Consider the following 27,595-nt stretch of genomic DNA (forward strand, 5'->3'; position numbering starts at 1 on the left):
TGCGTTTCTCCAAGATTCTTTGATGAATAGAAAATTAGTACTGACCCTTAACTTTTGAACGGTAGTGAACACAGTATTTCTGAATCGCGTGTTCATTTTAGCCTTGCCTCTTCTATATCTGAGTGTGTAAATGTGAGTCTAACGTCATACATTGAGTGTAAACGACAACAAAAACAAGACAGTTGAGCAGTTTTCTTTGAATATTTATTGACAGGCCTGCTGTACTGCATCAAACGGTAAACAGAAAAAAAGTTAACAAACTGTTCATTATTAATATTATTAAAACTGTCTGAAACATGGGGAACATACTGAAAAACATGCAAACCACACTAGTTAGTATTTGATCAAATGAACAAGTGGGTTTCAAGAGAACAGTTCGAAATATTCCTATCTTGTCAAAAGATTTGCCTAAAAAGCATTTGAGCTTCAAACTGTAATGGAAACTGAGCTCAAAAATATAGCTATTGAACTTCAGACAAGTATATATACCGGGTTTCAGGTTGAAACTAACCTGTAATTATTTTCAAATATAGTCCCAAATCTAGGACGTTCCCAGGATGCAGTAAAGAAGCATGCACTCTCAGAAGTATCAAAAGTGTGTTTGTGAATGTGGGCCTGCTGTGACTCCACAAAGAATACAGCTGGGAGTCTCACAAAATAGGTTTTCTCCAAATGGAGGATTGCACTTTTAGGTCCAGCTATCCACTATGGTCACTTGCATCTAAATATCATACACACTTATACAAATATAATACAAAAAACATCAAGCCTCCAGTACACACCCCACCACTGCAAACTTAAACTCCTAATCTGATTATGCACAAAGTCGATGCAATTACACTGAATACTGCACAGTTACAGTACATGGTAAGGTACTAGGTTGTATTCAAGTCTATAATGCAATATAATATTAAACCATATGCTTTCGCAATAATGCAGCGGATGAATGCCTTTCTGAGAGCTGAGGCGTGCACCGTAGAGGTTTACAGGTGGTCATAGAATTATGCGCTTTGGTTTCTGTTGTCGTTTGTTTTCTGTTCTTGTAGGAATGGCATTAAGGTTTGCAGCTCCTCAATATCCTTAAACCTAATTATTAGAATATTTCCCAGCATTGGTTTTCAGTCTGGGAGATGATGAGGTCAGAGGTCAAGGTGTATAGAGGGCTCTTCCAAGCCCCCAACCCATTGCCTCTCTTCTGAGGCAGTCGAGGACGAGCCAGCCATCCCCACAGCCTGACCTCCTAGCTTGGGCCTCCTGAATAGCGTCTGGAGTTTTAGGAGCCGTCCTGACTGAGACATGGTCTCTTTAGTCCCTGTTTATTCTGATCTGAAATTCCAGTCTCTTCTTTTTTCCTTTTTAATCGGCCCACCTACAAACAGAGACAACATTTTTAGATGCTAAATTAATAGTATTTTCTTCAAACAATAAAGACTGCAATTATTAAAAGGATAGTTTGCCTAAAAATTATTTACTTGCTATCATGTTTCTTACAAACAGGTATGATTTTTTTTCCCTATGCAGAATGGTGATCAAGGACTGTTCCAAAAACGGCACAAAAAAACACACCATTAAAAAAGGTTTAATGCGAACATTACAGGTTCTTGTTTTTCTCATTAATAATTGAGATGTGCTTACCAGGGTTGTTATTATCTAAAACTATTAAAAACATTTCTGTTAATTGAAATATAAATATTAGTTAATTAACTTAAACATAAATTAGAAATGCTGCCTTGGCAATAAACCGAAAGCTGAAGCACTAAAATTATTAACTGGAAAAAACTAAAACTGAAATAAAAATAAATAAATTGCTATATAAACATAAAATTAAAAACTAATAAAATGACTCTTAACAAAATTAAATTAAACTTAGCATGAAAACTAAAGTAAATAAAAGCTAAATTAAAATATGAATAAAACTATAATAAGACTAAAAAACTAAAACTGTAAATATGTAAAAAAAAAAAAAAAAATACATTTAAAGCAGTGGTTCTCAATCAATCAATAAATTAATAGATTATTATTAATTTAATAAAAAAGTAAAACTCTAATCTAAATTAAACCAATTTATTTTTATTTTTAGCTCAATAACAATTTCATTTCACAGTTCAATGGGACGTTTTCGAGTCAAAACGTTTGAGAACCACTGATTTATAGATCTACAGAAAAGGGGGAGATTCTCAGTCATAAACAAATTAAATTTCAGTCGTTCCCTAACACAAAAACATTGCAGGGCTTTGGAAGACTTGGTATGTAGCACAAAAGTCATACTGCATTTATTTAGCTTTAAAGTCATCATGAAACCCATTTATTTTATTCGTTAACTTGACTAATACAAATGTCAATAAGCTTTACCCCGAGATTATGTCTGAGCCCCTCTGCAGTATTAGTTTATTCGAATGAGATTAGCTTTGTTGAGTACAACCAAGGGCATTGTTTATTCAAGTAAAGAATCGAGCATTTCCTAATGCTGCATTCATAAAACGGCAACATGAGTGAATTTGTCAAGAATTAACTTTTCCTTCTGGCTAGTGTAATACCTTAGCATCGTGTTCAGCAAACCTCTGGAACATGTTTGCATAGATCTTCTTATCACGCTCATGGTGTTCACGAATCTTGCGCTGACAGATGGCAATCTGGCTGCGGGCAGCGCGGTTGAAGGAGTTAACTTGCAAAACTTTCCTGAAGTCCACCAGGGCCAGGCTGAACTCGTTGCGCAACAGACGCGCTTCACCTCTCCGATATAGAGCCTTCTCGTTTTCTGGGTCCAGCTCTATTACCTAGTAATGAAAACCAGTATGACACGGTAAGGGAAAGACACATACTGTAGATTATGTTTTGTTCACTGTTATCTTACTCTACCTTGTTGCAGTTCTCCACTGTTTGAGAATACTCTCGCAAACGCAGATAGCACAAAGCCAGATTCAGATGGACCACTAAGAGGAAAGACTGGATGGCTTGTTGCTGCTCCTTTTCTGTACCACACTCCATCTCTAACCAGTTTACAATCTGCTGGTACTGAATTACAGCGTGGTTGTACAGTCCAGCCTGAATGCACCGTATAAAGAAGGATGTCAATTACCTGACTGCTGCCATCAAAACAAGAACATAAGATGATCGTAGAAAGCTTTTGAGCTCAAATTTAAAAAAAAATTACAACATCTTAGTGTTTATTTAGAATAAAAAAATAAAAAAAATTATATATATATATATATATATTAATCTTAATAATAGCAATTATTATTAGTTTTATATATTTAGTATTATAAAAGTAATTACTAAATGCAGGATGAATGTCTATAATAATATAAATAGCAACTCAGTAGGCAAGAATAGGCATGTGACTATATAGTAATAACAAAAGTGTAGACGAACCTTGAAATAGTGTGTCCCTTTTTGTTTGACTACAACAGCACGTTCCAATTTCTCAGTAAGGTCCATTTCCCAGGATTCTTTGGCCTGAAACATGAGGAATTGTCAATGTAGTATTTTTAGGTTTTCTGTCAGTTCTGTCTATGACCGTTAGAGGGCACACTTTAACTGTATTCTAGTATTTTCCACAGTTAAATGCATAAAAAAATATATAATGCAATTAATGCAACTTTTGTTTTGTTTTGCGGCCAAACTGTATATGATCATTCTATCCTTCATTGAGCTTTGGGAACATTCAGAAAGCTTTTACTAAATACTATGGGTCTAAAATGAAATATCTCACCTTTTCAAAGTCCTTCAGTGTCACTTCATATAGTAGTTCTGCATTTGATCCAATGTCATATTCTTTTTTACCCTCTTTGCCATAACCGTACCTGAAATCATAACACAACCTGAGTTAAGATGGTGATAGTTATATTATATTATATTTTATTATATAAACTGTATTTGCCAAACAATATATACCAAACAAATAATCCAGCTCTTAATAAAACAATTATATTTAGTAAATATTAAAAAATCTGAACAGAATGGCTATTCTTACTTGGGCTTTAAGTATAATAAACAGCATTCGCCCTTTTGGATTTTCTCCATGGCCCTGTCCACTCCTAAAGGAACACCCACGTCCTCTGATTCACCCACGACAAAGGTGACATCCCGAGACTCAAATAACCGACCTCCACACCGCCCCTCCAAGTGTACTAAGGAACAGAAACCAAACAGAATTGTAATCCAAATTAATATTGTATCCAAACGTATTGTCTAAGAATTACAACTATATTACTGATATTCATAATTCTCAGACTTACCATGGACTGTGGCCCCTTCATTAGGACTGTTATAGCCTTCACCTTTGACCTTTATTCTCTTCATGATCCCACCATCTTCTGTAATCTTCTCCCCTCTGAAGCTCAGCAGCTCAATCTAATTGTGGGAATTAGAATCATTTGTACTTTTAAATGTAACAAACCAAAAGAGGCTTTTTGTGTTCAGGTTTACATCATTGTATACAGCACTTTGAGACAAATGTGTTTCTTCAACTTGGGGAATTGTATGTCCCAGGGAATGATTTTTAATAAAAAAAACACCACATTTCAACTTTTTGTTATATGAAAGTCACATAAAAAAATAAAAAAACTTTCTAAAAGTCCACAGAGCCAGAAGTATCCAGGGCTGAAGAAGAAATACCAATAATGTATTCTCTACAAGCTCTCCAAGATATTTTCTAAATTAATCCATGAATCCAAAGTTTATTTAAAGGGGTACTTTCAATAAAACTTGTCTGCCTATTAGGGGTGGAACGGTACACAGAAGTCACGGTTCGGTTCATACCTCTGTTCAGACATCACGGTTCGGTACAATGGAGGGAAAAGCAAAACAAATGCAGAAGGCAATTTTTTTTATTGAGCATGTCTCAGTCTGTACCATCTATACAGTCTCTCCCCTGAGCTTGCTGTAACAGCCTGCCCTGAAGTGTGTAAAGTGAGATGTAAACAAAATAAGACAATCAGCTATAAAACTGAAACCGCACCGGTGAGCGTGAAAGAAATGCCTCGTCCATTTTGCGCGCAGTCAGCGGAGGCTCACTGCGGAGCAGGCGAAAGTATAAACAAACCTATTTTAAGGCAGGGCTACAGATTAGGTGGTGTCCCTAAAGAACCCACGTATCTAACAGTAGTTCCGCATTACATTAATTTGCATGCAAGTTTTATTTATTTTTATACCATGTATTCTCCGTATAAATTCATGTACCGAACCGTGACACCCGTACCGATTCGGTTCAATACGAATACATGTACCGACTCTGGAACGGATCTCGGGACGAGACTCTGGCGTGGCAGCCATCTTGGGCGAAGGTTCACGAGCTGGAGCCGATGTGTGTGCTGCCCACACACTCAAAATCGATGTGGCGACTATGATAAGAGCTGCATCATCCAGAGTTGACTCAGGCGCAGCTGCCATCTTGTCCTGAACAGTCTCTGGCTCGGCAGGCACGATGTGAACAGTCTCTGGCTCGGCAGGCATGACGTGAACAGTCTCTGGCTGGGCAGGCACGATGTGAACAGTCTCTGGCTGGGCAGGCACGACGTGAACAGTCTCTGGCTCGGCAGGCACGACGTGAACAGTCTCTGGCTCGGCAGGCACGACGTGAACAGTCTCTGGCTCGGCAGGCACGACGTGAAGAAGCTCAGGCTCGGCAGGAACGACGTGAAGAAGCTCAGGCTCGGCAGGAACGACGTGAAGAAGCTCAGGCTCGGCAGGACTGACGTGAAGCTCAGGCTCGGCAGGACTGACGTGAAGCTCAGGCTCGGCAGGACTGACGTGAAGCCCATGCTGAAGGGATACTGTGGGCTTCTGGGGCTCCTCAACCACAAAGCCCACAGTAAATGACGAGCCACTCCACAACAGGGCAAAGTCAATATATTGCGCCAGAGTTTTGTGAGGGGTATTGCCGGGCATGAGGTGGTACCTTTAAGATACCATCACCAAAGTCTACCTCATCGCAAAGCTCACAAAACTCCCTCACATACTCTTCAATAGGACGGTCACCTTGGTTGAGGCGGAAGAGACGAATTGCTGGGTCCATGTGTGGTCTAGTATTCTGTTACGAATGAGTCCACTGGAGGCAAGCTGGTTGAGAACCCAAATGCAACTTTACTTCAAAACATAATCAAACATAAATCAAGGGCACGGCAAGGCATGAAATTCAGAACAAGAAACAAGAACCTGGACAAACATTCAATGAAGCTAACAGACAGCAGTTACCCAAAACATTATTAGACAAAGACACAGGGCAAACATGAGGGCTTAAATACACAAGACTAACGACTAGACAAGGGACACCTGTGAACAATTAAACCATAAACCAATGACAACATGACACAGACAAGGGAACACATGGCAGGATCACATGACTAGAACAGGGGATCACATGACAGACAAGAACCAGGAACAAGAAACAAAACCCAAACTGTGACAGAAATACTTCTTACTAAACTTTTGGTCATAATGGTGTCGACTTGTATTGTTCCCAGATGCAAGAATACAAAGAGTAAATGTTTAGCGGGAGTGAGTTACTTTCAGTTTCCAGTGAAGGATCCAGTGCGTTGTAGGCAGTGGCTAAAGGCTGCAAAAAATCGTAAATATGGAGAGAGCGCCGCGACTGAAAATCTGAAGTGTTTGTAGTTAACATTTCAATCTGGATGACTACAAACACAGTGTTTTATCCCAAACGGAGGGGAAAAACTGAAATAAACTGTCGTTCTGTCAGTTCTGCCCGAAGCAAAACGCCGTAGCATACAGGTAAGTAAGCTGTTGCCATAGTGTTTCACTTTTACCGTAATGCTGTTTAAAAAGTAGACAAAGTATGATACATTTTTCAGCGGGTTAAAAGATGGTCGAAGTTACACTTTAAGTGCTTGATGTTCCTACCTCAAACACAAGTGTGGCATTGGGAGGAACCTTTGGTGGGCTGCCAGCAGAACCGTATGCATATTCAGGCTTACAGAGCATCAAGCACACCTCTCCTTTCTGCATGGAACACACACCAATATCCCACGCCTTGATGACCTGACCTGTGTAAATTAACCAGACACTACTTATGAATTCAATACTATTGTAAATCTTTTGACATTATAAGATAAATATAAGTAGCTCAAATAACTTTATAAGTAAAATGAGGTAACACTTTATTTTACAGTGTCCTTGTTACACGTTACATGTAGTTACAGTAGTAATAACTATAAATTATGCATAATGCAACTAACCCTAAATCAAACCCCAATCCTAACCCTATAGTAAGTACAATGTAGTTTATTATTATTACTCAGTACGTAAATGTATACTTACACTGTAACACAGACACCTTAAAATAAAGTGTAACTATAAATACTTCTTATTTTTTATATATCTATGTTTTATTTATATTACTTATTATAAATAAATATTTAATAAGTAAAACTTCATAATCCACAAATACTGAAAAACACTGAATAGTGCAGTATTTTAATTTCAAAAACTAAACAAGATATTTGTTTGTGCCACATTTTCATAGTAAATCATTTATGTTAATATCTTTATGACAAATTGTCTCTATGGGAATGAAACAGCAGATAATAAGGGAGGCACCACATGTCTAAACAACACCAGTAATTGCACCACTTAAACCACAAACGTCATTAAACAGGAATTTCAGCCCTGCTTTTAAGTGAGAAATGTTGAATGAAATTGGGAGGTTCCATGACTGTTCCTTTTTAACAACACTTGTGACAGAGACAGAGAACTAACAAATCATTGACATGTCAGTGTATTACAGTGTACTATTTGCATGTGCAACTCATACATATAAAAGTACAAATGAGACATTTAGATTAGATTTTCTTTTTTAATAAACATTATGTCATCTATTACAAAACGTACAAATTATATTTGATTTGCCGCTTTCTTAATTTACTTAAAAATAAACTAATACAACCCAACTTAATTTGTAGTTGATTTAAAGTGCAAAATAAAAGCTTACTTATTTGTGTGGGACTACATTAATAATGTATATGTTTTGTTGCTGTAACTGGCAGATGATTCTAAATATATATAAAAAACATTGTATATTATTTTATGTTGATATTTAAAAGAGTTTCTCTTATGTGGGGAAGAGTGGAGTTCTGCCTAGCAGACGGGTATATGGTGAATATGTTGCTATGTTTGCAATTACACTATTACTAGCAGTTCACCACAAGTGAGTTAATGTGACTAATGTCTAATTTGATTAAAGGGATAGTTCACTTTGAAATTAAATTTTGGTATGTTTTAGCTTACCTGAAGTGCATCCAAGATGTAGGTGTCTTTGTCTCCGCACTAGTTTCAATTTTGATATTTTTAGGTCAAACCGTTCTTGTCTGTCAGTCATATAATGCAGGTATATAGGTACTGTCTCCAAAAGCATGCAGAGATGTCTCTAATAGCATGCAGAGAAAAGTCCAAATTAAAAAATTCCCCATCGTAAGTGCACATTGATGGCTTAAGACACGAAACAAGCGGTTTGTGTGATAAAACGAACAGTATTTATATCGTTTTTTTCTCTTTTACACAACGACGTCCAAGTGATCTGTTTACACCGGATTTCTTCCCCGAAAACTAATCTAACCGCCTTCGATTGGACGTTGCATTTTTAAACTCAGCAGAAACGCGTGTGATTGGCTGTACGGCTCAACGTATGCCTTTGATTGACCTGAACAATGAAGCGAGTAGTGTGTCAAGATAGAAGGCTTACAAATTGGGAATAAGTGAAAACTCAACACTCCCGGATGAGTTCGCGCGAGCTTAGGCTATAAATGTGCACTTATGATGGGGAATTTTTTTATTTGGACTTTTCTCTGCATGCTATTAGAGACATCTCTGCATGCTTTTGGATACAGTACCTGCATTATATGACTGACAGACAAGAACGGTTTGACCTAAAAATATAAAAATTTAAACTAGTGCGGAGACAAAGACACCTACATCTTGCACTTCAGGTAAACTAAAACATACCAAAATTTTATTTCAAAGTGAACTATCCCTTTAAGGCTTACTCGGTTAAGTTTGGGTTTCTACTGCAGGTATGAGTATTTGAGTTGGCAGTTTAATATAAGGTTAGCAAATCTATCAAAATCCAAAGCGTGGAACTGTCCACAACTGCATTAAGTTGAGCCAAATAATTGCACGCTAAACAGTGGCCAATATTATAATTAATGTATATGCTAATATACATATAATAGCATAGCATAGCACATATAATGATTTATCTGCTCATCCATTTGTCACAATGGATTTCTTTCATTAAAAATTTAATTTATCTCTTGCAACACAGTATTTGTTTCAATAAAAACATTAATTTAGAATTTTAAAAAAATTATACAAAAGAAAAAAAAGTAAAATAAATCTATGAAATCTATTACCTTTTCCCACATTAAAAACAAAAGGCTCCTTGCGGTCTAGACTGGAGTCAAACTTCTTTCCATTGAGGAGTCTGCCTGTGTAGTGGACAAACACCTTGTCCCCAATCATCGGCATTTCCCCCTCCACACCATGCTGTTTCACAATCTGTAGAGAGACGTATGGGAGAAAAAAAAGTCCTTACACTACCTCATATTTATTTTAAATTAAAGGGTTAGTTGACCCACAAATTAAAATTCTGTCACCATTTACTCACCCTCATGCAGTTCCAAACGCATAAGACTTTTGTTCATCTTCGGAAGATATGTTTAATAAAATCTGAGATATTTCTGTTTCTAGTAGGTTTGTCAATGGAGAGACAAAGAATCGCTCAGATTCAATTTAAAATATTTTCATTTGTGTTCTGAAGATGAACAAAAGTCTTATGGTTTTGGAACAACATTAAATGATGACAGAATTTTCTTTTTGGGTTAACTATCCCTTTAACACCAGATCATTCAGAATCTGAAGAAAATAGCAGATTCAAATCAGGTTTTAACTATCAACAGATTTATCTCAATAAAACATTATGCTCCTGGAATCAACAGCACAAGCACACAAAATGATCGCAATATTACTTTAGCAGACTCTGTTGTTTGAAATATGTATGTTACATTTGACATACAGTGAGGTCTAAAAGTTTCCACATTGAAACTTTTCTTTAAACCTGTAAATAAAGAGAATGTTAAAGAAAATAATTAATATTTAAGAAGCAAAAGGTTCTTATGAACTTTCTGAAGACATTCTGAATTTAACTAAAATAATAGCCTATAAAATATTGTTTAATGGAAAATGCTATATTACATTATAAAAAAGTGAAAAATACTTTTTTTTTTACTAGTGGTTGCAGACATTTTGACCCCGCTGTATCGTTCATGACTACAGTAAAAATACAGAAAATGTAAACTAACAGCTGTGATACAGAGTTAGTAATGACTGGATTACCTTACATACTCCACGGTCACCATTTGGAGTGACATCTGTGCCTTGGGAGGTAAAGGCAGCAGTTGGGCACTGGTTAGTGGAAAAGATATCCTCTAAAGATGACATCTCGCCACTCGTAGATACCCGTGTTCCCCTAAAAACAACAAACATACAATATTTGACTTTTTTATCTTCTATCTTCAGACAAATTCAAATATTTGCAGTTACATTTCCTTATATGTGGTATTTTCATACAAAAATATGTTGTAATCCTTCTTATGTGATGCTGGCATGTTTTTTTCTTTTATATCAAACCTAAAAAAAAATCGATTTAGACATTATAACCTCTCAAAGGTTGATATAGCACGAGCTGTAATACTGTATGCTATACATGGAAATCAAATGTGAGTGTGCACATATGCTTGTATCGTTGTGTTTTTGACATTTTTCACAAGATTGCCTTAACTGTTTTGTTTTTCTTCCTAGAACAATTGTTAGTTGGTGTGTGTGTGTGTGTGTGTGTGTGTGTGTGTGTGTGTGTGTGTGTGTGTGTGTGTGTGTGTGTGTGTGTGTGTGTGTGTGTGTGTGTGTGTGTGTGTGTGTGTGTGTGTGTGTGTGTGTGTGTGTGTGTGTGTGTGTGTGTGTGTGTGTGTTACATGTGTAAAGAGTTTTTGAGGTATTTTATTTGAGTGTACATTAAATCTTGTGAACGTGTGCGACGAAACAATATGTTCTTTTTATTCTATGTTCCTGGAACAAGTTCAGATTCTAGAGAAGGATGCCTTGTGAGATTTATGTCAGTAAACCTAGTAAAAAGGCACGGGAAGAAAACAGAACGGAGAAGGGAACATTCAGTCCGGTCCACGTTGCTTGAGGCGATGAGATACTACAATGACTCAAGGCACTCAATCCAAGACCTTCCTTTTGTTTCTATACACAAAACACTGAAGGTTACAGGAAATGTAGGCCTATACATTTCAAGAAAAGTTATATTAATCCATAAGAGCAGATATAGCAGCACATACCTAACTAAGACAACAACAGAAATATCCATGTCTATTGTTTCAGGGACTTAACTCGAAAGCAGACAGCTCTGTGCCAAACTGATCATTGTAACATTTGTTTGCATTGAAAGTATAATATATTCATCACAAATATTCACCTCACTGCATGTGAGTTTAGGGTTTATGTCTTGGAAAGGGAATATGGCCGAGTGAAAATTAAGAGTCCAGGCTAGGCTATGTGACGCATCTACAGAAATAGTCCTCTACCGTCCTGGCTAATAGCATTGCTGTGGAAATGTATCATTCTTTGAGCACGAGTTAGTCTAAAAACCCAAGATGAAGGCCGTGAACATGCAAGTCAACAAGAGTCACAAATACAATTGCAATTTGATTAAACAGCACTGGAAGCCTTTTCACTTTAATTGAAACAGAATTAACATACAAATTTGATTAAACATCTAACTACAAAAAATGCAAAATAAAAACGTCACTGGTTTTGTTGGTGTGTTTTTTCTGTTTTACATGTTAACAAATTTAACTAAATTCTGATCCTAAATTCGAACAACTGAGTGCTTCTAAAAATCTTTCTTGGAATCACATGTTATGAAGTTCCTCTAATAGATCTTACTTAAAAATCATCAATAAAACGTAAAGATGATGTGCACTTGAATAAAAAGCCTGATATTTTGTACTGTCTTCACTAATTGTTGCATTTATTAACTTTGTGTGTCTGTTTTATTCACTGACCACTCATTTGATAACTCATCTGTCTATATCTCAATTCATACTGGTCTGTCATTGTCTGTTTGTCTAACTGTGTTTGTCTCTATGCCTGGCTATCTCTTCATTGCTTTTCCAGCCAACTGTTCTTAAGTCTTTTTCTCCAGTGATCGACTCATTAAAGGTGGTGTGACTTTTCTAGGCTCTTATTGGAGCTCCGTCTCAGATGTCCGCAGTGTGGGGAGATTGCAACAGGCATTCCTGTTACAAAGATGAGCTTTCAGAGACAGTTGACTCATTCCATCCTTGAACATACCGTTCGCATTCAGGCACACCATGCACTCACAGATTCCTAGTTAATCACCTTGTCAAACACCCAAACTCTTTCTGTACTGATGGCAGACTGTCGTAAACATCAAAATGTAATTATCTGTAGAAAGTGGAGGGTTTTCAACTCTTGAAAACATCTCTGACACTGAAATCAAGGGTGTGACCCACGTAGACAATGAAGGAAATTAATCTAACACCAAAATTCAGAGGATGGTTAACTGGTTCATTCATATCTGGTCCTCCCAGACCTAAATACGTGGTTATGCCACAACAAAAAGGGATTTTCTGTGCTTGTTAAAGCCACAAGAATCAACTTGCCATTTACAATAAAAACGAGTAATAATCTAAACAGATTCTATAAAAATATGGTTAAAGCAAAGCAGCGTAACGAAGTTCTGAGCCGTATAGGCTACGGTATAACGTTAGTAGGGGACATGAAATGACATAATTTACAAAAATATGAAAATTTCACATCTCAAAGTTAAAAAAGGGAAAGGTAGAAAACATTTTCAATCCATAACCATAGGCCTATTTCTCATTTTCTGTCTTTGTGGCTTTGATGGATTCATGAGAAATAGTAAGAAAATTTGTGTATACAAAATAGGAAATATAAATTCAATAAGTTCTCTTGCACCAGCATTGAAAAGTGGTGCTTCGTTTCCTCTCAGTTAGCTCCATACATCTTAAACGTAACTACAGGCTGCTAAACACATTGCAATATGCTAATTAAAGTATAGCTACAGTTTTCTTTCCAGCATTAGTGTTTATCCATTCATTTAATTTTTACAATATAAGGCCACAAGGCGATATTTTACTTGATTTTAGGAGAATAAAAAAAAGCATAGCACAATGAGAAAACAGGCTTTTTCTATTGTAGTCACTATAGAAAGCTGTCTTAAGTATAAAAGATAGTCAATGCGATGGATAAAGGAACAAAACAAGCATGAAATCTAGACTTACAATATTTCCCTTTTGTTGCCCGTTCCTCTCATGTGTTTGACCATATATCCGTCCGTATGTAACTTCAGTCTTACCGGCGAATACAACCTGTGCCTAGCGGCTTAAAAAGGAATAAGCCCGCCCTCTCAGCGCGAGAGTACTAGATGTTCTACCGACAGTGTTTTACACTTCTCCACACCACACTAATCATCAACACGATACGCCTCTACGAGACATTTGGACAGGGAAATGAAATGAGACTACAGGAGGAGGAGGAGTAAACGCGGGGGGAGGGCAATGTAGTGTAAAAATTAAGGGCAGGCCTTGGAAACTGTCCACAAAGTAACACAATGTTCCGGCTGTACTGTAGCTCGCGCTGATGAGAACACAGTGTCCTAGTAGACACCCTGACCCGTAACCCGTTGTGTGCTGACTGAACAGCTCAAGTTGGGAACAGCATGTACAACCACACAGTCAGAGCACAGCGATACGCGGAAAGAACAACACGACTATATTATTTTTAAAAAGGTGGAGTTTTAAAGTGATATGATGCATTGCAAAAAAAAAAAAAAAAAAAAAAGATTAGCCTACGGTAAAATTGACAGCTGAAAGAAATTTACTGGAAAAATACAATGAAGACGTTTCTGGATGGCATTTTGCTCTCCATATATTTTACAATTACCATAATAATGTAGGTGTTGATGAAAAAACACATGATGAATTTGTTCATCAGAATGGTTTCCATTAATCATGCCTATATAGGCTAACTCATAATACTAAAATAACACTATAAGCCTAAACATTAATAGCTTTAATTAACAGGTTTTTTTTTTTTTTTTTTTTACAGAACTGGTTACCTTAATTCAAAGTTTATTATTTAAATAAAATATAATCAAATGTTATGCCTCATGCAGGGAAATGTCCTTTACTTTCATTTTTAAGGAAACTTGTTTGTTTGTTTTTTAAACACATAATTTTAACAATACTGTAAATGTTAACCTACATGCATTGTTCTGTTGAATGTAATATAGATTTTCACATCATGTTTTCACATTTTCAATGTAATTTTCAAATCATTATGCCTACTTTTGACTTCCAAACATTATAGTATTTTACTGTAAAATTACATTTATTGTCCGCTAAATAAATATATTTCACTTTGTATTGTAAGGCAACTTTACCATTTAACAGGTTTTTCTGATTAATATTTGTATTCATTTTCGTTTAAAGTCAAAACAAATTCTTAAAGTGTGTAAAGAAATGTTTTTCTGTTTAAGGTGATACATTGTAGGCCAGACAGTTGTAACATTGGACATTTAAAGCTATGCAGTATCTTCAATAAATTATATTTGGATTTAATTTCTACACCGAATGATTAAATGTAGATTGTAATTAATGTAAAGAGTAAAGAGTTGAAATCAAATCCAGCCTTTCAAGTTATATGCCAAATGTTGAATAACAGCAGGACTGGGCAACATGTTACCTGCCTCAAAAACCTCTCAGACTGGAACTGTAACAAAATGTTCCCGATTCATTCACCAGAGCAACAAGAGGTGTCAGCAGGAACACAATGGCATATGTGATTGATTTCCCTTTTAAATCCTGAATGTTTTTTTTTTTTTTAACTATCATTTCAGATAGATAGTTAATCCAGGAACATGGTGTGAGTGTCAGAGCAGATGTGCGCTGTTTATTAAAGATTCTCTGCAGATATGTTAATCCATTCCAGAGAAATGCTATTTAAATCATTTATTTGATTGATTTGTAATATTGAAATATTTAGAATACATACATTGTCAAATGTGCCAAGAATGTAATGAATTAAAATCACAGATCTCTAATATTATGTCAGCAGACCTTTAGCTTTTCTAGGATTATTAAAGTATTTAAGCATGGAAAAGAGTAGAAAAAATGCTGCCTCCGTTTGGTATCTTAGCAGCAGGGATCTGCGACAGAGCTTATAATGTGAAACTGCTCAGTACGGAACGGATGGCACAAGAAAACAAGTGGGGGGTTTTCAAGGATAAGGATTCAGACCAATATGTCACGCTGCCAACAAGGTCCAAGTGGGGACACTCCACGTAAACTTGTTTGACCTTTTTTCCTGTTCGTGTTCAGTGATCATATCGAGCAGATCAAAAATCACTCTGTTATAATTTAATTTATCATCAGCATTTGAAAAAAATAAAAAATAAAAATAAACATGAAAATAAAATGTAAAAAAAAAAACACTTGTAGCCATGTTTTCAATATACTGGCATTTGGTGATAATGACATTCTTGACTAAAGGCTTTGTGGTGATTCAGGTTTTCTTCTGTCAGAGGTAAACAGCCCGTTATGGTTTCATTTGCATAGAAAAGATTAAAGGAAAAGATTAAATGAAAATACTTTGTCAATTTCATTCAGGGAAAGTTAATTTACTCTTAAAGTGTAACAGTACTTAATTAAATGTACCTCATTTAAGCAAATTTTTAGGTAGAGATTTAGATATATTAAAACTTCTGTAGCTTGTGGTTTATTAACCTGAATATAATTTTGACTCATCCCCACTCTGTAAAAAAGCAATTAAGGAATTAATGAATGTGCTGGCCCATCCCAACCAGTCACTTAATTACTGGTATGTTTGCATTACAACCAGATTTAATTTATTAGCATAGTTGAAAGATTGGAGATTTAAAAAATTTAATTAGCATACTATCATATCCTATTGTGTATGTGTGTTATGTGCTGGCTTGACTTTATAATCCAGATTCAAAGAGGCTCGATGCAGATGAACGATTAATCACATTTAATAAATACCAGGAACCATACAAAACAAAGAACAGAAGATAACTGAGTAAATACACAGGATGATGAGGAACAGGTCAACAGGAACAGGCCATAATCAATGAATAACTAAGGTAACCAAGGAAACAGGAGCTAAACACACAGGAACTGAACACAGGCAGGATACAAAAGAATATCAAAATAAAAGTTCATGAACAAGGACAGGGGAATTGTGACAATGTGAGATTTAAATTAGCTACTAAATAATTAGTGTCAAATAAGTCAAAATACAAAATGTTGTATCAAAGACCTCCACAATTTAGGTAGTATGTCCAAAAAATGTATACTGTATACGTATACTACACTTGTCCATTATCTGCAGAGCACATTTTAGTAGTAATATTCCAAACATGTAAAGTGACAGGTTTTAGGGTATTGATTTCAGTTCAATTAAATAAACATCTGGTGTGTTCTGTACATCATGATTTAAACTAAAACATAATTAATTACTTTTAAATATGTAAGTAGGCCTGCAATTAAACTTTGATCATTTTTGGTTAGATACTCTGACTTTAAATTGAGCATCACACTTTCACAGAATCTATACTTTCATAAGTAGTACAACTTCTCTGTTCTTTTTCCACCCCTTGCAACAGCCTATTATTACACCACGCTGATTTAGATGAGTAGAGATAATATCAATAATCTGCACTGTGATGCAAAACACTCAAGAGGTCCCATGATTATTTGGCAAATGTATAAAATACATTATAATGGCATATTGGAAAGTTTGTTCAAATAATTGTTGTGTATAATCTACAAATTACGGAAGATATGACCACATTTAACAAAATTAGCCAACACTTTTAGCAGTTATAAACATGAGGCATTTATGGATCCACATACTAAGCAATGATCGGCTACAAATGTTAACATTAAACAACATATTCATATAGGCTAGGATATTGGGGATTGTGCATGGAAAGCGATTAAAAGAACTGCATGCAATAAGGAGTGATAGGAGCTTCACCTTGTCGTCAAATAATGTAGATTTTTTTTCTTTTTTTTCTTTTGGTAACAGTCAAGAGAATGATCCTATCCGTTTATCCACTGGATTCTCAGATCAATAGGTCCGCGCGTCAAGAACTAAATGTTCTAGTTCACAGTGGCACGTGCGGTGGAGACTCTGGTGGAGACTCTGACTGACTCATCTGCGCAGCGGAGGTAAGAAGTAGCATACTGAACTTGACAAACCTGGTTGACAAACGCGTCGTCTGTTTTCAGCCTGACAACTACGTTTAATACAAACATCTGGGAAGTGAAATTAACATTGCATGTGTCACTGTTTTTTTTTTCTCGCCCGAATGGATAGACCTGCCGAAAGAGCGAGAGGTAGGCTATCTAATAGTCTATTATAACCTTCTATGTACCGGCTAAAACAGGAAATGTTTGTATAACTTAAAAATATGATGTAATAACCCCCTCCCCCTGTATAAGAATTAGTTTTATGCAAGCTTGTGTTTTTTTCTTTCACTTTGGTTCTATGTTAATTTAATTATGCAGCTTTTGCTGTTGTCGTGACAACGTGTCTTGTCTTCTGCAGAGTGACTCTTACAAATACGTTATCTTTTATTTTAGACCATTCTCTTTATTAAGTTTTCTACATTGGCACAAAGAAAAATTCCAACAAAATTCACTTTGCAGGTACAAGGGGCAATAATATACTTCCATATGTAAACAAATTATATTTTGACACAAATAATTATTAATTTAGGGGGGTAAAATTTAGGCTACTTAAAGGGGGGGGGGGGGGTAGTGGTGTTGGGGTTCAATTATTGCTGTCTTAATAAAATAACTGATAAAAAGTGTTTTTTTTTTGTTTTTTTTTCAATTGAGCAAAATCAATCAACAACTCCAAGCACAATACACTGATTTTTAGACAGCTCCGCACTGTCAGCACTGTCACTGACACCAAAAAATAGTCAAAATTGGGTCTGGGTCCAATGGTTTTCCCAACAACTCTGACAATTATTGAACAACTGAAATCCAATAATTACGAATATTGACACTTCCAAAACACATGTCCTGATGCTGGAGTTTGACTGCATCTATCACATAGTTCACAGAAGAAAACATCTTAGAGAGCTTTAGTTAGATATGAAGTCAAGATCTTGAATTGTATTAAACCATGTCTAATACACAAAGTTCTTGTGGTTCTATTGCCAGTCTGCAATATTCCAAGGTCTTCTTCCCATGGTGCTCTTACATGCTCTAATGAAACATCACATTCCAACTGATACATTGTTATATATTACAGATATTCCTTACTTTGGTAAATGGATTCTGTAAAAACAGTGAGTCCATCTGAGAGATTGAAGGCTCACTTGGAAATGATGAAACAATTCTTTGTAAAGATACAATGCAAATTAAAATCCAGACTAAATTATGGTTGCTCTGACCCACCTTAACCATTATGCAGTTAAAATTGTTGTGTAAATGCATTAAACAGTCTGTAAAGACACCTAATTGCCACTTCAGAAGCGCTTCTGTGCCACCTTTGCAGTGTAAATTTGCCAATTATTGGTGACTATTAAAGAGCCCAACAGTATGGGTACAGAAAGTAAAAATCCCATTAATTTTCTTCATAAACCTTTTAATCAAACCTTATCAACCTTTTGAGACAGACATAGCATGAGCTCAGAGATTAAGCGTTGGTGTATAGAAGCCACAAATGTGATTTCAACTTTATTCAAAACAAAATTATGTTTAATTGCCAAATATCCTGTGAAGAACTTTACTTTCCATAATCCTGTAGGGTGATCCACCAATCGGATAAGTTGTTAGTATGGAATTACCAATGTAATTATTGGCAAAAGAGCTTAACGGTGACCACCCACTCCCATAAAGCATTGCAAATCTGAATGGCGCTCTCAAACTACTTGTATAGTGCAGTACATACTGGCTCCTGGTTTTAAAAAAAAGTTTATATTTGACATTGTTTAGTTTGTTAAATTTCTAGGAATATTTTGTTACATTTCTAGGAATAGTTTGTTAAATTTCTATAAATAGTTTGTTAAATTTCTAGAAATTAGTCCAAATAGATTTGTCACAGCTGATATTACTTGTTCATTTGTCTCAATGGAAATGTTAGGTCAAGCCAGCGTGTTGCATTGTGGGATACAGTATTCTGCAGTGTGCTCTTTGTATTGAACATTTTGATAAATGTAGTCATCTGGGTATTCCATGAATCTAAAAGTGCTTTATACCGTGCAAAGTATGCTCTTCTGAACATAGGCCATAACCTCCATCCAAAACAACTGCCCTCCGATGATATACCATAAAATCAAATAAACGTCGGGCAGAAAGCACCTCAAAGTCATCTAGTGATAACAGACACATTTTTTCATTCAGGACCCCTTTTCAGAGATCTGTCAGGTAGGGACATTTGCGGCAATCTAAACTATCTTTTACTGCACTGATAAAGGGGGAAATACTTCCAGGAACCAAGACAAATGAAAAAGTTGGTACGTCTTGCTGTTTTGCACAATATAAGGCTATATATAAGGCAAACAAAATTGTGAACAGTCTATCAATTAAGATTTTTTAATTGAATCTTAAATCTGTTAAAAAGTTTTCAAAAACACCTCTTTTTGTCCCTCTTATGTCTTATCTTATGCATGTTTAGATTTCAGACTATACCAGTAAAATGACATTTAACAGATATTGTAGAATGGAAATTTATTTTTTCAAACAAATGCTTCCCTCTGAAATGTATAGAAGTATTCTCTATCTGTAAATGTATGAACTTTGGATGAAATGTATTAAAAATAAGCTTTCCATTAAATCCATGAAATTAAGTAATCAGTGTCATTTCATTGTGAGTACAAGTAATTTATCAACATTTACAGTAAACAAAGGAAAACCAATGCTTACTGTGTGTGTGTGTGTGTGTGTGTGTGTGTGTGTGTGTGTGTGTGTGTGTGTGTGTGTGTGTGTGTGTGTGTGTGTGTGTGTGTGTGTGTGTGTGTGTGTGTGTGTGTGTGTGTGTGTGTGTGCTTTAGTCTGTATGTATATATTGCTTTTATGGAGAGTGAAAGGGAGGGTTCATGAGAGGCTAACCAGTCATCAGGAAGAAAAACAGAACAGAATGTGCAGTTCTAATCTGGGCGGAAAAAAACATTCTGTGCCGTGTGTGGTAACAGACCAATTCACATTGTCTTGCAGACAAATATACATGGAACATAAGAATGAGGAAAATATATGTTGGTTTCTCAATGGGATGCTCTTTTCGTTTCGAAATTACGTAAGTACAACAATAAATATAAATGACAAAACCCCAGAAGAGTTGGAGTATGAAAAGGGTGAGGTAGATGTAAACATACATGCATACTGACCTGCCTGTGCCTAGTGAGACAAAAATAAAGGCAGGCAGCGTAATGCTCTTTATTTGAATACGAGGCAGCCTGTTACATAACTCCCCTGGTGTTTACTTAATCCAAAACAAAGGCTGAACTATTGCCCCCAAGATTTCGCCTAAATGAGTTGTTGAGGATCTGACACACGTATGACCCAATATTTTTGCTATAAATGGTAATAATATCTATTACAGCTCATACCACCAAAATAACATACAAAATAATAATATATATATATATTTATTATATATGTAGGCTATAATATATAAATATAAACAGTAGGCATATATACATACACAATTTTATTCATGAATAAAAATGTTAGTAAATGTTATCAACTAATACAAACAATGTTGAGTATTCTGCTGAGTAGACCTGAAATAGAGGGGACGGTTCATTCATTATCCAAGGGAAGAAAATACGGTGTGGTGGCTATTTATAACTGTGCTGGACCTATTATTCGTCAACATCCATCCTTAGACACTTTCATGTAGCATTCAAATATTCTTATCTCAGGTGCGTGATGGCTGTTTAAAGAGAAGAAATGTAGCGCACTTCCCATATGTTTTAGGCATGAGAGCTTTTCATTTGACGTCCTTGTTCATGAAGATGAAAAGAACCGGAAGTACTTCACATGTAGATTTGCTCGCGAGGGCCTGTAGTAGTTACTATTAGCGCGCGTTAGCAACGAGGTGTTTAGTGGCAGTGGCGCGTTTTCGATTTCGCTAACGCAAACAAAGCAGATTTACCGGTAAGAAATCGAAACCTCAGTTATTAACTTACCTCGAATAAATGTAAAATGTGCGTATAATTTATAATGTAGTCGGGTTTGCTCATTTAAATCAGTCTGATATTCTGTTATTGCTTTAATGTCGTGTGTAGGCCTGAAAACGCTTGTGTTAGCCTTTTAGCTTGGTAACGTTAACTTACATGAATGTAATGTGTAACAAATCTGCTTGCTTTAAATTGAACTAGACTTTGAATTTTAAAACACTGGCTCTCTTCAAACAGTTTTACTATCGTTTGTGTGTTTGTATTTTGTTTTTGCTAGAAAGCCGCTTTTAATTAGCTTCATAAATCCTGTGAGTGATCCAGTGTTGCATGCTAGTTTTTTCATTGTTTCCAAATGTACACCCTCTTTAGTTACAATTTTGATTGTGCTACATATTAAAAGTAACAGTTGATACTTTTATCATCCAGTTTTTATTGCGTATTCATAGTATCGGTGCTATGTTCTTATTTTTTGCAGTTTTTTTAGGTGTGGAGTTGAGTTCGGAATTGGTGAAGACATGGGAGGTAACTAAAGTCTTGATTACATTTTTATAAAATCCACCCTAGCTATGAACCATTTTAATGTTCTTATAAAAAAGTTGGTATAGACGTATGACCACTAATAATACAGAACATAGCAATTACTTAACTAAACCTTTTTCCCTCTGTAGACCCTTCCCTAAGCCGTGACTGTCCTTTGGATTGTAAGGTCTACGTTGGTAATTTGGGCAACACTGGTAACAAGACTGAGTTGGAGAGAGCATTTGGCTATTATGGTCCACTGAGGAGCGTGTGGGTCGCCAGAAATCCTCCCGGCTTTGCTTTTGTGGAGTTTGAGGATGCCAGAGATGCGGCTGATGCTGTGAGGGAACTTGATGGGAGGTAAGAATGTTTAAATTCAGGAACAAAGTCTTCACAGGTAACTTACAGAAACAAGATTAGATTCCTGCTGATTAGATTATACTGATCAAAGGGATGGTTCACCCAAAAATTAAAATTTGATCACTTACCCACCCTCAAGTTGTTCCAAACCTGTATGAGTTTCTTTCTTCTGTTGAACACAAAAGAAGATATTTTAAAGAATGTTGGAAACCAGACAGTTGACGGTAGCCATTGACTTTCATAGTAGTAAATAAAATATGAAAGTCAATGGTTACCGTCAACTGTTTACCAACATTCTTTAAAATACCATCTTTTGTGTTTAACAGAAGAAAGAAACTCATACAGGTTTGGAACAACATGATGGTTTTCATTTTTGGGTGAACTTTCCCTTGAAGGAAAGGATTAAATAATTGTATTGTGTGTTTGAAAACGGACAAAAATGTATATAGATGTAACAGGGTTATCAATCATTGACTAACGCTAAAACCATTTTTTGTACTTGTTGAAATAGACATTAAAAATATATATATTTCAGCTAGTTTCCGAGGCAACATTTCTCAGTTTTTGTTTAGCTTAAGTTAATTTTTCAAGTACTACAATAACCAAACTTACCGTAATAAAATACGGTAATAAAAGATTACCTAATAAAAGACATATTAAAGAAAACATTTAAAATGACAAGCACACAACATAATTACTTAAACTAAAAATTAAAACAGTATATAAAATATATACATTACATAAACAATTATAGTTTTAATATTTTTAATCAGATTATATTTCTATTTCACTGATACTAAAATAACACTGAGTAGTAAACACTGAGAGTTTTCTCAGTGGTTGGACTGTGTTGGTTGAAATATGTGGCATGCTTTGTCCGCTAAGTATTTTTTTATAACCGTTTGTTTGTCGTCTTCAGAACACTGTGTGGTTGTCGGGTGCGAGTTGAAATGTCCAGTGGTGAAAAACGGTCAAGGTATCGAGGACCGCCCCCTTCTTGGAATCGCCGCCCACGTGATGATTCTAGACGCCGCAGCCCAACCGCTAGACGCCGGTACAGTTTTGATCTAGTCTTGATCACCTTGAGCTGAACTTTGACTAAACCCATTCACCTCAAGCATAGTTATGGGCAGAATGATGAGCCTAGGTGTGGAGACTGACAAACCAGTATCTTTTCATCAAGTTGGGAGAGCTGTTCGAAACCTTCCCCTTGATATGCTTGCCCTGATAAGTTTTCAACGGCTGTTTTGGTTAACCAATGCTTCATTCCCCCTTAGCTGATATTCTAAATGACTGCATTGAGTATTTGATCAGGGATATTCATTTACTTAAATTGTAGTCACTGAAAACATTTTCCGTCCTGAAAAGTAGGACCCACATGAATTGCTTAAATTTGAGGGATTTTTTTTTTTGTGGCTGGTTACATTGATGATTGAAATCGTGAAATAGCCTTAAACAAATACTAAATAAACTGCTAAATGTTACGTTTTCTAACCCCATTTATAAAATGCACGGATTTATTCTGACAGCGCTGCACAAGCTCGTGGCACCATCTGCGAGACACCCTTAGCATGTTAGGCGAGGGTTTCAAAGCGTCAAATGCAAGTAAAAATAAGCATTGAAACGTCATAACTTGGCAGTTGCTTGGTAACCCTTTTTTTAATGAATTTTGATAATGCATGGCTGTGAGAATGTGGTGTGGCTTAATGCGATCATCAAATCACAATGGTTGTGCTGCATGTTTCAGAGTAAAGCCAAAGCATGGCACGGTGTTAATTTTCAGTTTCGATTCACACTAAATGGTATTCTGCAATTTGTTATGGCAAAATGTGCCAACCATCTTCTCAAATTTGTAATGAGAATCGTTTATAAATCTGTTTTCTACAAAGAGAAACGTTAAGGTCTTCCTGCGGTTTTCCTTCAAAATAAAAGCTCAAACATTTGAAAGCCCAAAAATTAGGACCACCATAAATGTTAGTATTATTTTTCTGTTGTGCTGTAAAATAATTAATTTTTTATTAATATTTTTATTTTAACATTGTACTATAATATAATAATAGTATTATTAATAAATAGTACATTTTTATTTTACAGTGCAATAGTGTGTATTATTGCAATAGTAAGATTTTTCTTTATTCATTTTATAGAAAAAAAATAATAATAATTGCTGTGGGGGTCAGGGCCCGGTTGCATGAAATCCCAAATTTATAAGGTTACGGGTACCCTTAGTGAAACATGGGTTGCAGGAAAAAATAATAGTCCACTCAAGGAACATTAAGGCTGTCATAAAGTATTATTTCCCATAATTACTTAAGTGTTCCCTTAGGTTCTCTTATGCATTGCAACAAAATCCTTAGTGATCATTTCACCTTAAAAAAATGAAGGGACCAAAACAGGATAGCTTTTTTGTCTTTTGGTCCAGTTTGGTTTAGATTTCTTGTTAGTACTTTAAAGCGGTTAACACACAGGACTAGGCGCCAAGCCGTGTCGTGGCTAAGACACTGGGCGCATCATTCTGTATTTTCAGTGGCAAAATCAGTCAATTTAATAACTATACAGACAGTGGCGTCGATGGGTGGGTATAGTAACAAGAAGGTGGCCTAATGTAATTAAATGGAAAACTATGTGATTTGCACAGCAGGATTTAGAGCATCCACCGGTGACGTAGCTGGACACCGCCTGTGTGCGTACACTCAGAATTTTAGAATGATCTGTGTTGTCTGTCAGACCCCCTTTAATAATCTCCATAACATATTGTAGTTGTAATTGTAGCTGTATAGTTCACTAAATGTGAAAGTTAGTTTGTTTTGTTAATTTTGGAAGATTTTGTAACTATAGCAACTGCTTCTCCATTGCCCTTTTTTTGCCAGAAACTATCGCAAAATGCTTAATTTAAACACTTAAGGAAGGGTGATGGTTAAAGCCCAAAGTATACACTGGCCGTCCACGTTCCGCACTGTCCATGTGACATATTTTTTGTCATCAGGAGGGACATCCACGCACAGTCAACGTGCTGCCCAATTTTTGTGTTCGCATGGACAGTGCGTCTACAACAGCGCAGGTGTAAGGGACTTGAGTCCACTAACAAAGTTTGGCACTCGCACTCTTTCCGCTCTCACGGCCAAGAGTATACTTTTAAAAAGCTCACCCACTCAATTGTGCGCGACTCAGAGTGGAATGTGAAAAATGAAGTATACCCGGGCCGTAAGACGTTTGTTGCAAGTGCAACGCACTTAAAGTAATCCCTTACCTCAGGGATTTTTTCCCTCTTCAAGTCAAACCACTTAAGAGGCTTCATGCAACCGGGCCCAGGTGTTCCTCCTTTTGTCTTTAGCTGATCACATGACTTATTTCCAAAGAATCTTCTCATTGTTTGGGTTTTATGTCATTTTTCTATTTATATTAATGAAGCTGACCACCCCACCCCCCCTTTCAGAGACATCACCAAGCCTCTACTCATCTACCTCTGAGTCAGTCAACTAGCCCTCTTTCAACATCATGTGACCAGCGTACACCAATCAGCTCACATGATCCAAGCATGGCCACCAGCCCATTGGTTCCTGAGCATGCCTCTCTCAGGCTCCTTCACCTCCTCCAACTTTAACCTGATCGGCAAAACCAACCACGCCACAATTACTACCAATCAACGGGTCTTATGCCCCTCCCCAAATGTCTACATGACAACATATCCTCAGCAGTCCTCATCTAACTGACATCTTCAGCCACTACTGTATAGCTGTTAACATCTAGCAACCATCTGGCAAAATCTCCCCGCAAATTACGCCCTCCTGATCAGCACTCCGCTTCACTGCATCATAACTAGCTTGTTGAAAACAGAATAGTAAGTTAATGCCTTTTCCTCCCGCTTAATGACATTGAATTGTTTATTTGGTGGTTTTGAGGTATGACCTTTTATTTTATTTTATGGTAACTTGTATTTTACAATATCCAAAGAGTGAGTTTCTCCCCCAGTTTTATATCCCTCTGTTTCAGTAGTTTTCATACTGAAACCTTTTTGATCAGTGCACAAAGGTTTGTCAAATAAAAGGCTGATCTGGAACTGCCGCTTCTGATAGTTGATTTAAAAATTGATTCACCCATAATGGGTTTCCAAAAAACTTCACTGAAGGCAGATTATCTGTTCTGAAAAAAAAAAACTACAATTGTCATTGCGTGGCGCTTCATATGTCATGAATATTTTTGACCATATTGACCCCTGACTTTCCAGGTCTCCCAGGAGGCAGAGCTTTAGCCGTAGTCGGAGCAGGTGAGCTACTTAAATATTTTCAAAATCATACAGAAGTATTGATATCACCATAACCATTTTCCTGACATCACATATTTATGGCTATTCTTATGGATATAACTCTTTGCCCTCCATCTTTTGTCTCATTTCTGCAATTCCTTAGCAATGCGAGTAATTATGACGAACACTCATTCAAGTGTATTGTCTTTTATAGGTCCGTTTCCAGAGAGAGGAGAAGAGAGAGGTCTTTATCTAATGATAGAAACTATAAACCTTCAAGGTCTTTCTCAAGATCACGCAGGTAGGTTTATACTTCTAAGTAGTTGTGTAGTAACACAGCTGGAGTATTATGCTCATTTAATTTGTCTTGTTTCTTTTCTTTTCAGTCGTTCACGATCCAATGGTCGGAAGTGAGAATTGTTCAAGTCCAGCCTCGTCAGAGAAAGCATGTCTGTGCGTTCCTCCTCAACAGACTAGGATGATGGGAAACAATGGATTTTTTTTTTTGTTTTAGTTTTTTTCTTTTTTGGCCCCAAAGTCTTTTTAAAATGTGTTTTCCCTATAGCATTCTGAGGATCCTTTTTTACTTAAGATATCTGTGCTTAATGGGTAGCAATGGTTTCATCCTGCCTAAATGCCAGGAATGTAATTTTATGCTGTTTGGGCAGTGAAAGGTTCTGAATGGAGTAACTCATGTCTGTTGATCATTTGAAACCAATTTTGTATGCTTTTTTTGTTTGTACTTCCATTAAAAAAAGTTCCTTATGAATTCACTGAATGACTTCTCTTTCCTCAACAATTGACTTGCAATGACATTAGTAATTGCATTAGGTATCATGAACTAGCTATTACAGTAGCATTAGCATGTATTCATCTTGTTTATTATAATTTCCACATGTACAAATGCATTTATCAACGATGAATAATAGATTTATGAATTAACACTAACCTATAATGCTGCAATAATAGTTAATATGCAATGCATTCATGTTAATTAATTGAACCTTATTATAAATGCATGTTTTAAGAACAACCCAGAAGGGTATTTCAAGGTATAAAAAAAATGCAGCTTATTATGAACATTTTCCTTTTAATATATCATAGTATTTAAAGTTTTAAATGGTAAGGTTAATGGGTTGCATTGGTGGCGCTGGAGAGCCAACAGAGTGCTGTGCTGCTTGTTTTGGACATGCTTG

The 27,595-nt window shown here is 36.1% G+C and overlaps 2 protein-coding genes across 5 annotated transcripts; one reads left to right on the forward strand and one right to left on the reverse strand.

Annotated features, from left to right (window-relative positions):
- Positions 1-187: 187 nt before the first annotated feature.
- On the reverse strand, positions 188-17,252 carry fkbp5 (FKBP prolyl isomerase 5). Of its 2 annotated transcripts, none has more exons than XM_079627858.1 (11): positions 17,116-17,252; positions 10,348-10,480; positions 9,366-9,510; positions 6,862-7,004; positions 4,239-4,353; positions 3,974-4,130; positions 3,713-3,803; positions 3,373-3,456; positions 2,860-3,045; positions 2,538-2,777; positions 188-1,369 (listed from the first exon to the last, which is right to left on the reverse strand). In XM_079627858.1, exons 2-11 carry the CDS (start codon positions 10,450-10,452, stop codon positions 1,274-1,276), a joined length of 1,362 nt encoding a protein of 453 aa, XP_079483984.1. In that variant the 5' UTR covers positions 10,453-10,480; positions 17,116-17,252; the 3' UTR covers positions 188-1,273. The 2 variants fall into 2 exon arrangements, with proteins under 2 accessions (XP_079483984.1, XP_079483983.1); XM_079627857.1 differs by lacking the exon at positions 17,116-17,252 and adding an exon at positions 13,341-13,805.
- On the forward strand, positions 17,249-27,172 carry srsf3a (serine and arginine rich splicing factor 3a). Of its 3 annotated transcripts, none has more exons than XM_079627881.1 (7): positions 17,249-17,309; positions 21,750-21,796; positions 21,943-22,153; positions 23,073-23,207; positions 26,382-26,420; positions 26,614-26,700; positions 26,786-27,172. In XM_079627881.1, exons 2-7 carry the CDS (start codon positions 21,790-21,792, stop codon positions 26,811-26,813), a joined length of 507 nt encoding a protein of 168 aa, XP_079484007.1. In that variant the 5' UTR covers positions 17,249-17,309; positions 21,750-21,789; the 3' UTR covers positions 26,814-27,172. The 3 variants fall into 3 exon arrangements, with proteins under 3 accessions (XP_079484007.1, XP_079484006.1, XP_079484005.1); XM_079627880.1 differs by lacking the exon at positions 17,249-17,309 and adding an exon at positions 17,407-17,477; XM_079627879.1 differs by lacking the exon at positions 17,249-17,309 and adding an exon at positions 20,901-21,251.
- Positions 27,173-27,595: the final 423 nt, after the last annotated feature.

This window comes from Phoxinus phoxinus (assembly GCF_949152265.1).
Source record: "Phoxinus phoxinus genome assembly, chromosome: 11".
Lineage (NCBI taxonomy): Eukaryota > Metazoa > Chordata > Actinopteri > Cypriniformes > Leuciscidae > Phoxinus > Phoxinus phoxinus.

Bases quoted from the DNA above. Each gene is read 5' to 3' on its own strand.
- fkbp5 (XM_079627857.1), bottom strand. From the start codon at position 13,384: ATGGTCAAACACATGAGAGGAACGGGCAACAAAAGGGAAATATT. The intron at 3,804-3,973 runs GTAAGAATAGCC...TTATGATTTCAG, and splicing joins TTATTATACTTAAAGCCCAA to GTACGGTTATGGCAAAGAGG. The intron at 2,778-2,859 runs GTAGAGTAAGAT...TTTCATTACTAG, and splicing joins CAGTGGAGAACTGCAACAAG to GTAATAGAGCTGGACCCAGA.
- srsf3a (XM_079627881.1), top strand. The intron at 22,154-23,072 runs GTAAGAATGTTT...TGTCGTCTTCAG, and splicing joins GTGAGGGAACTTGATGGGAG to AACACTGTGTGGTTGTCGGG. The intron at 26,421-26,613 runs GTGAGCTACTTA...TGTCTTTTATAG, and splicing joins TTTAGCCGTAGTCGGAGCAG to GTCCGTTTCCAGAGAGAGGA.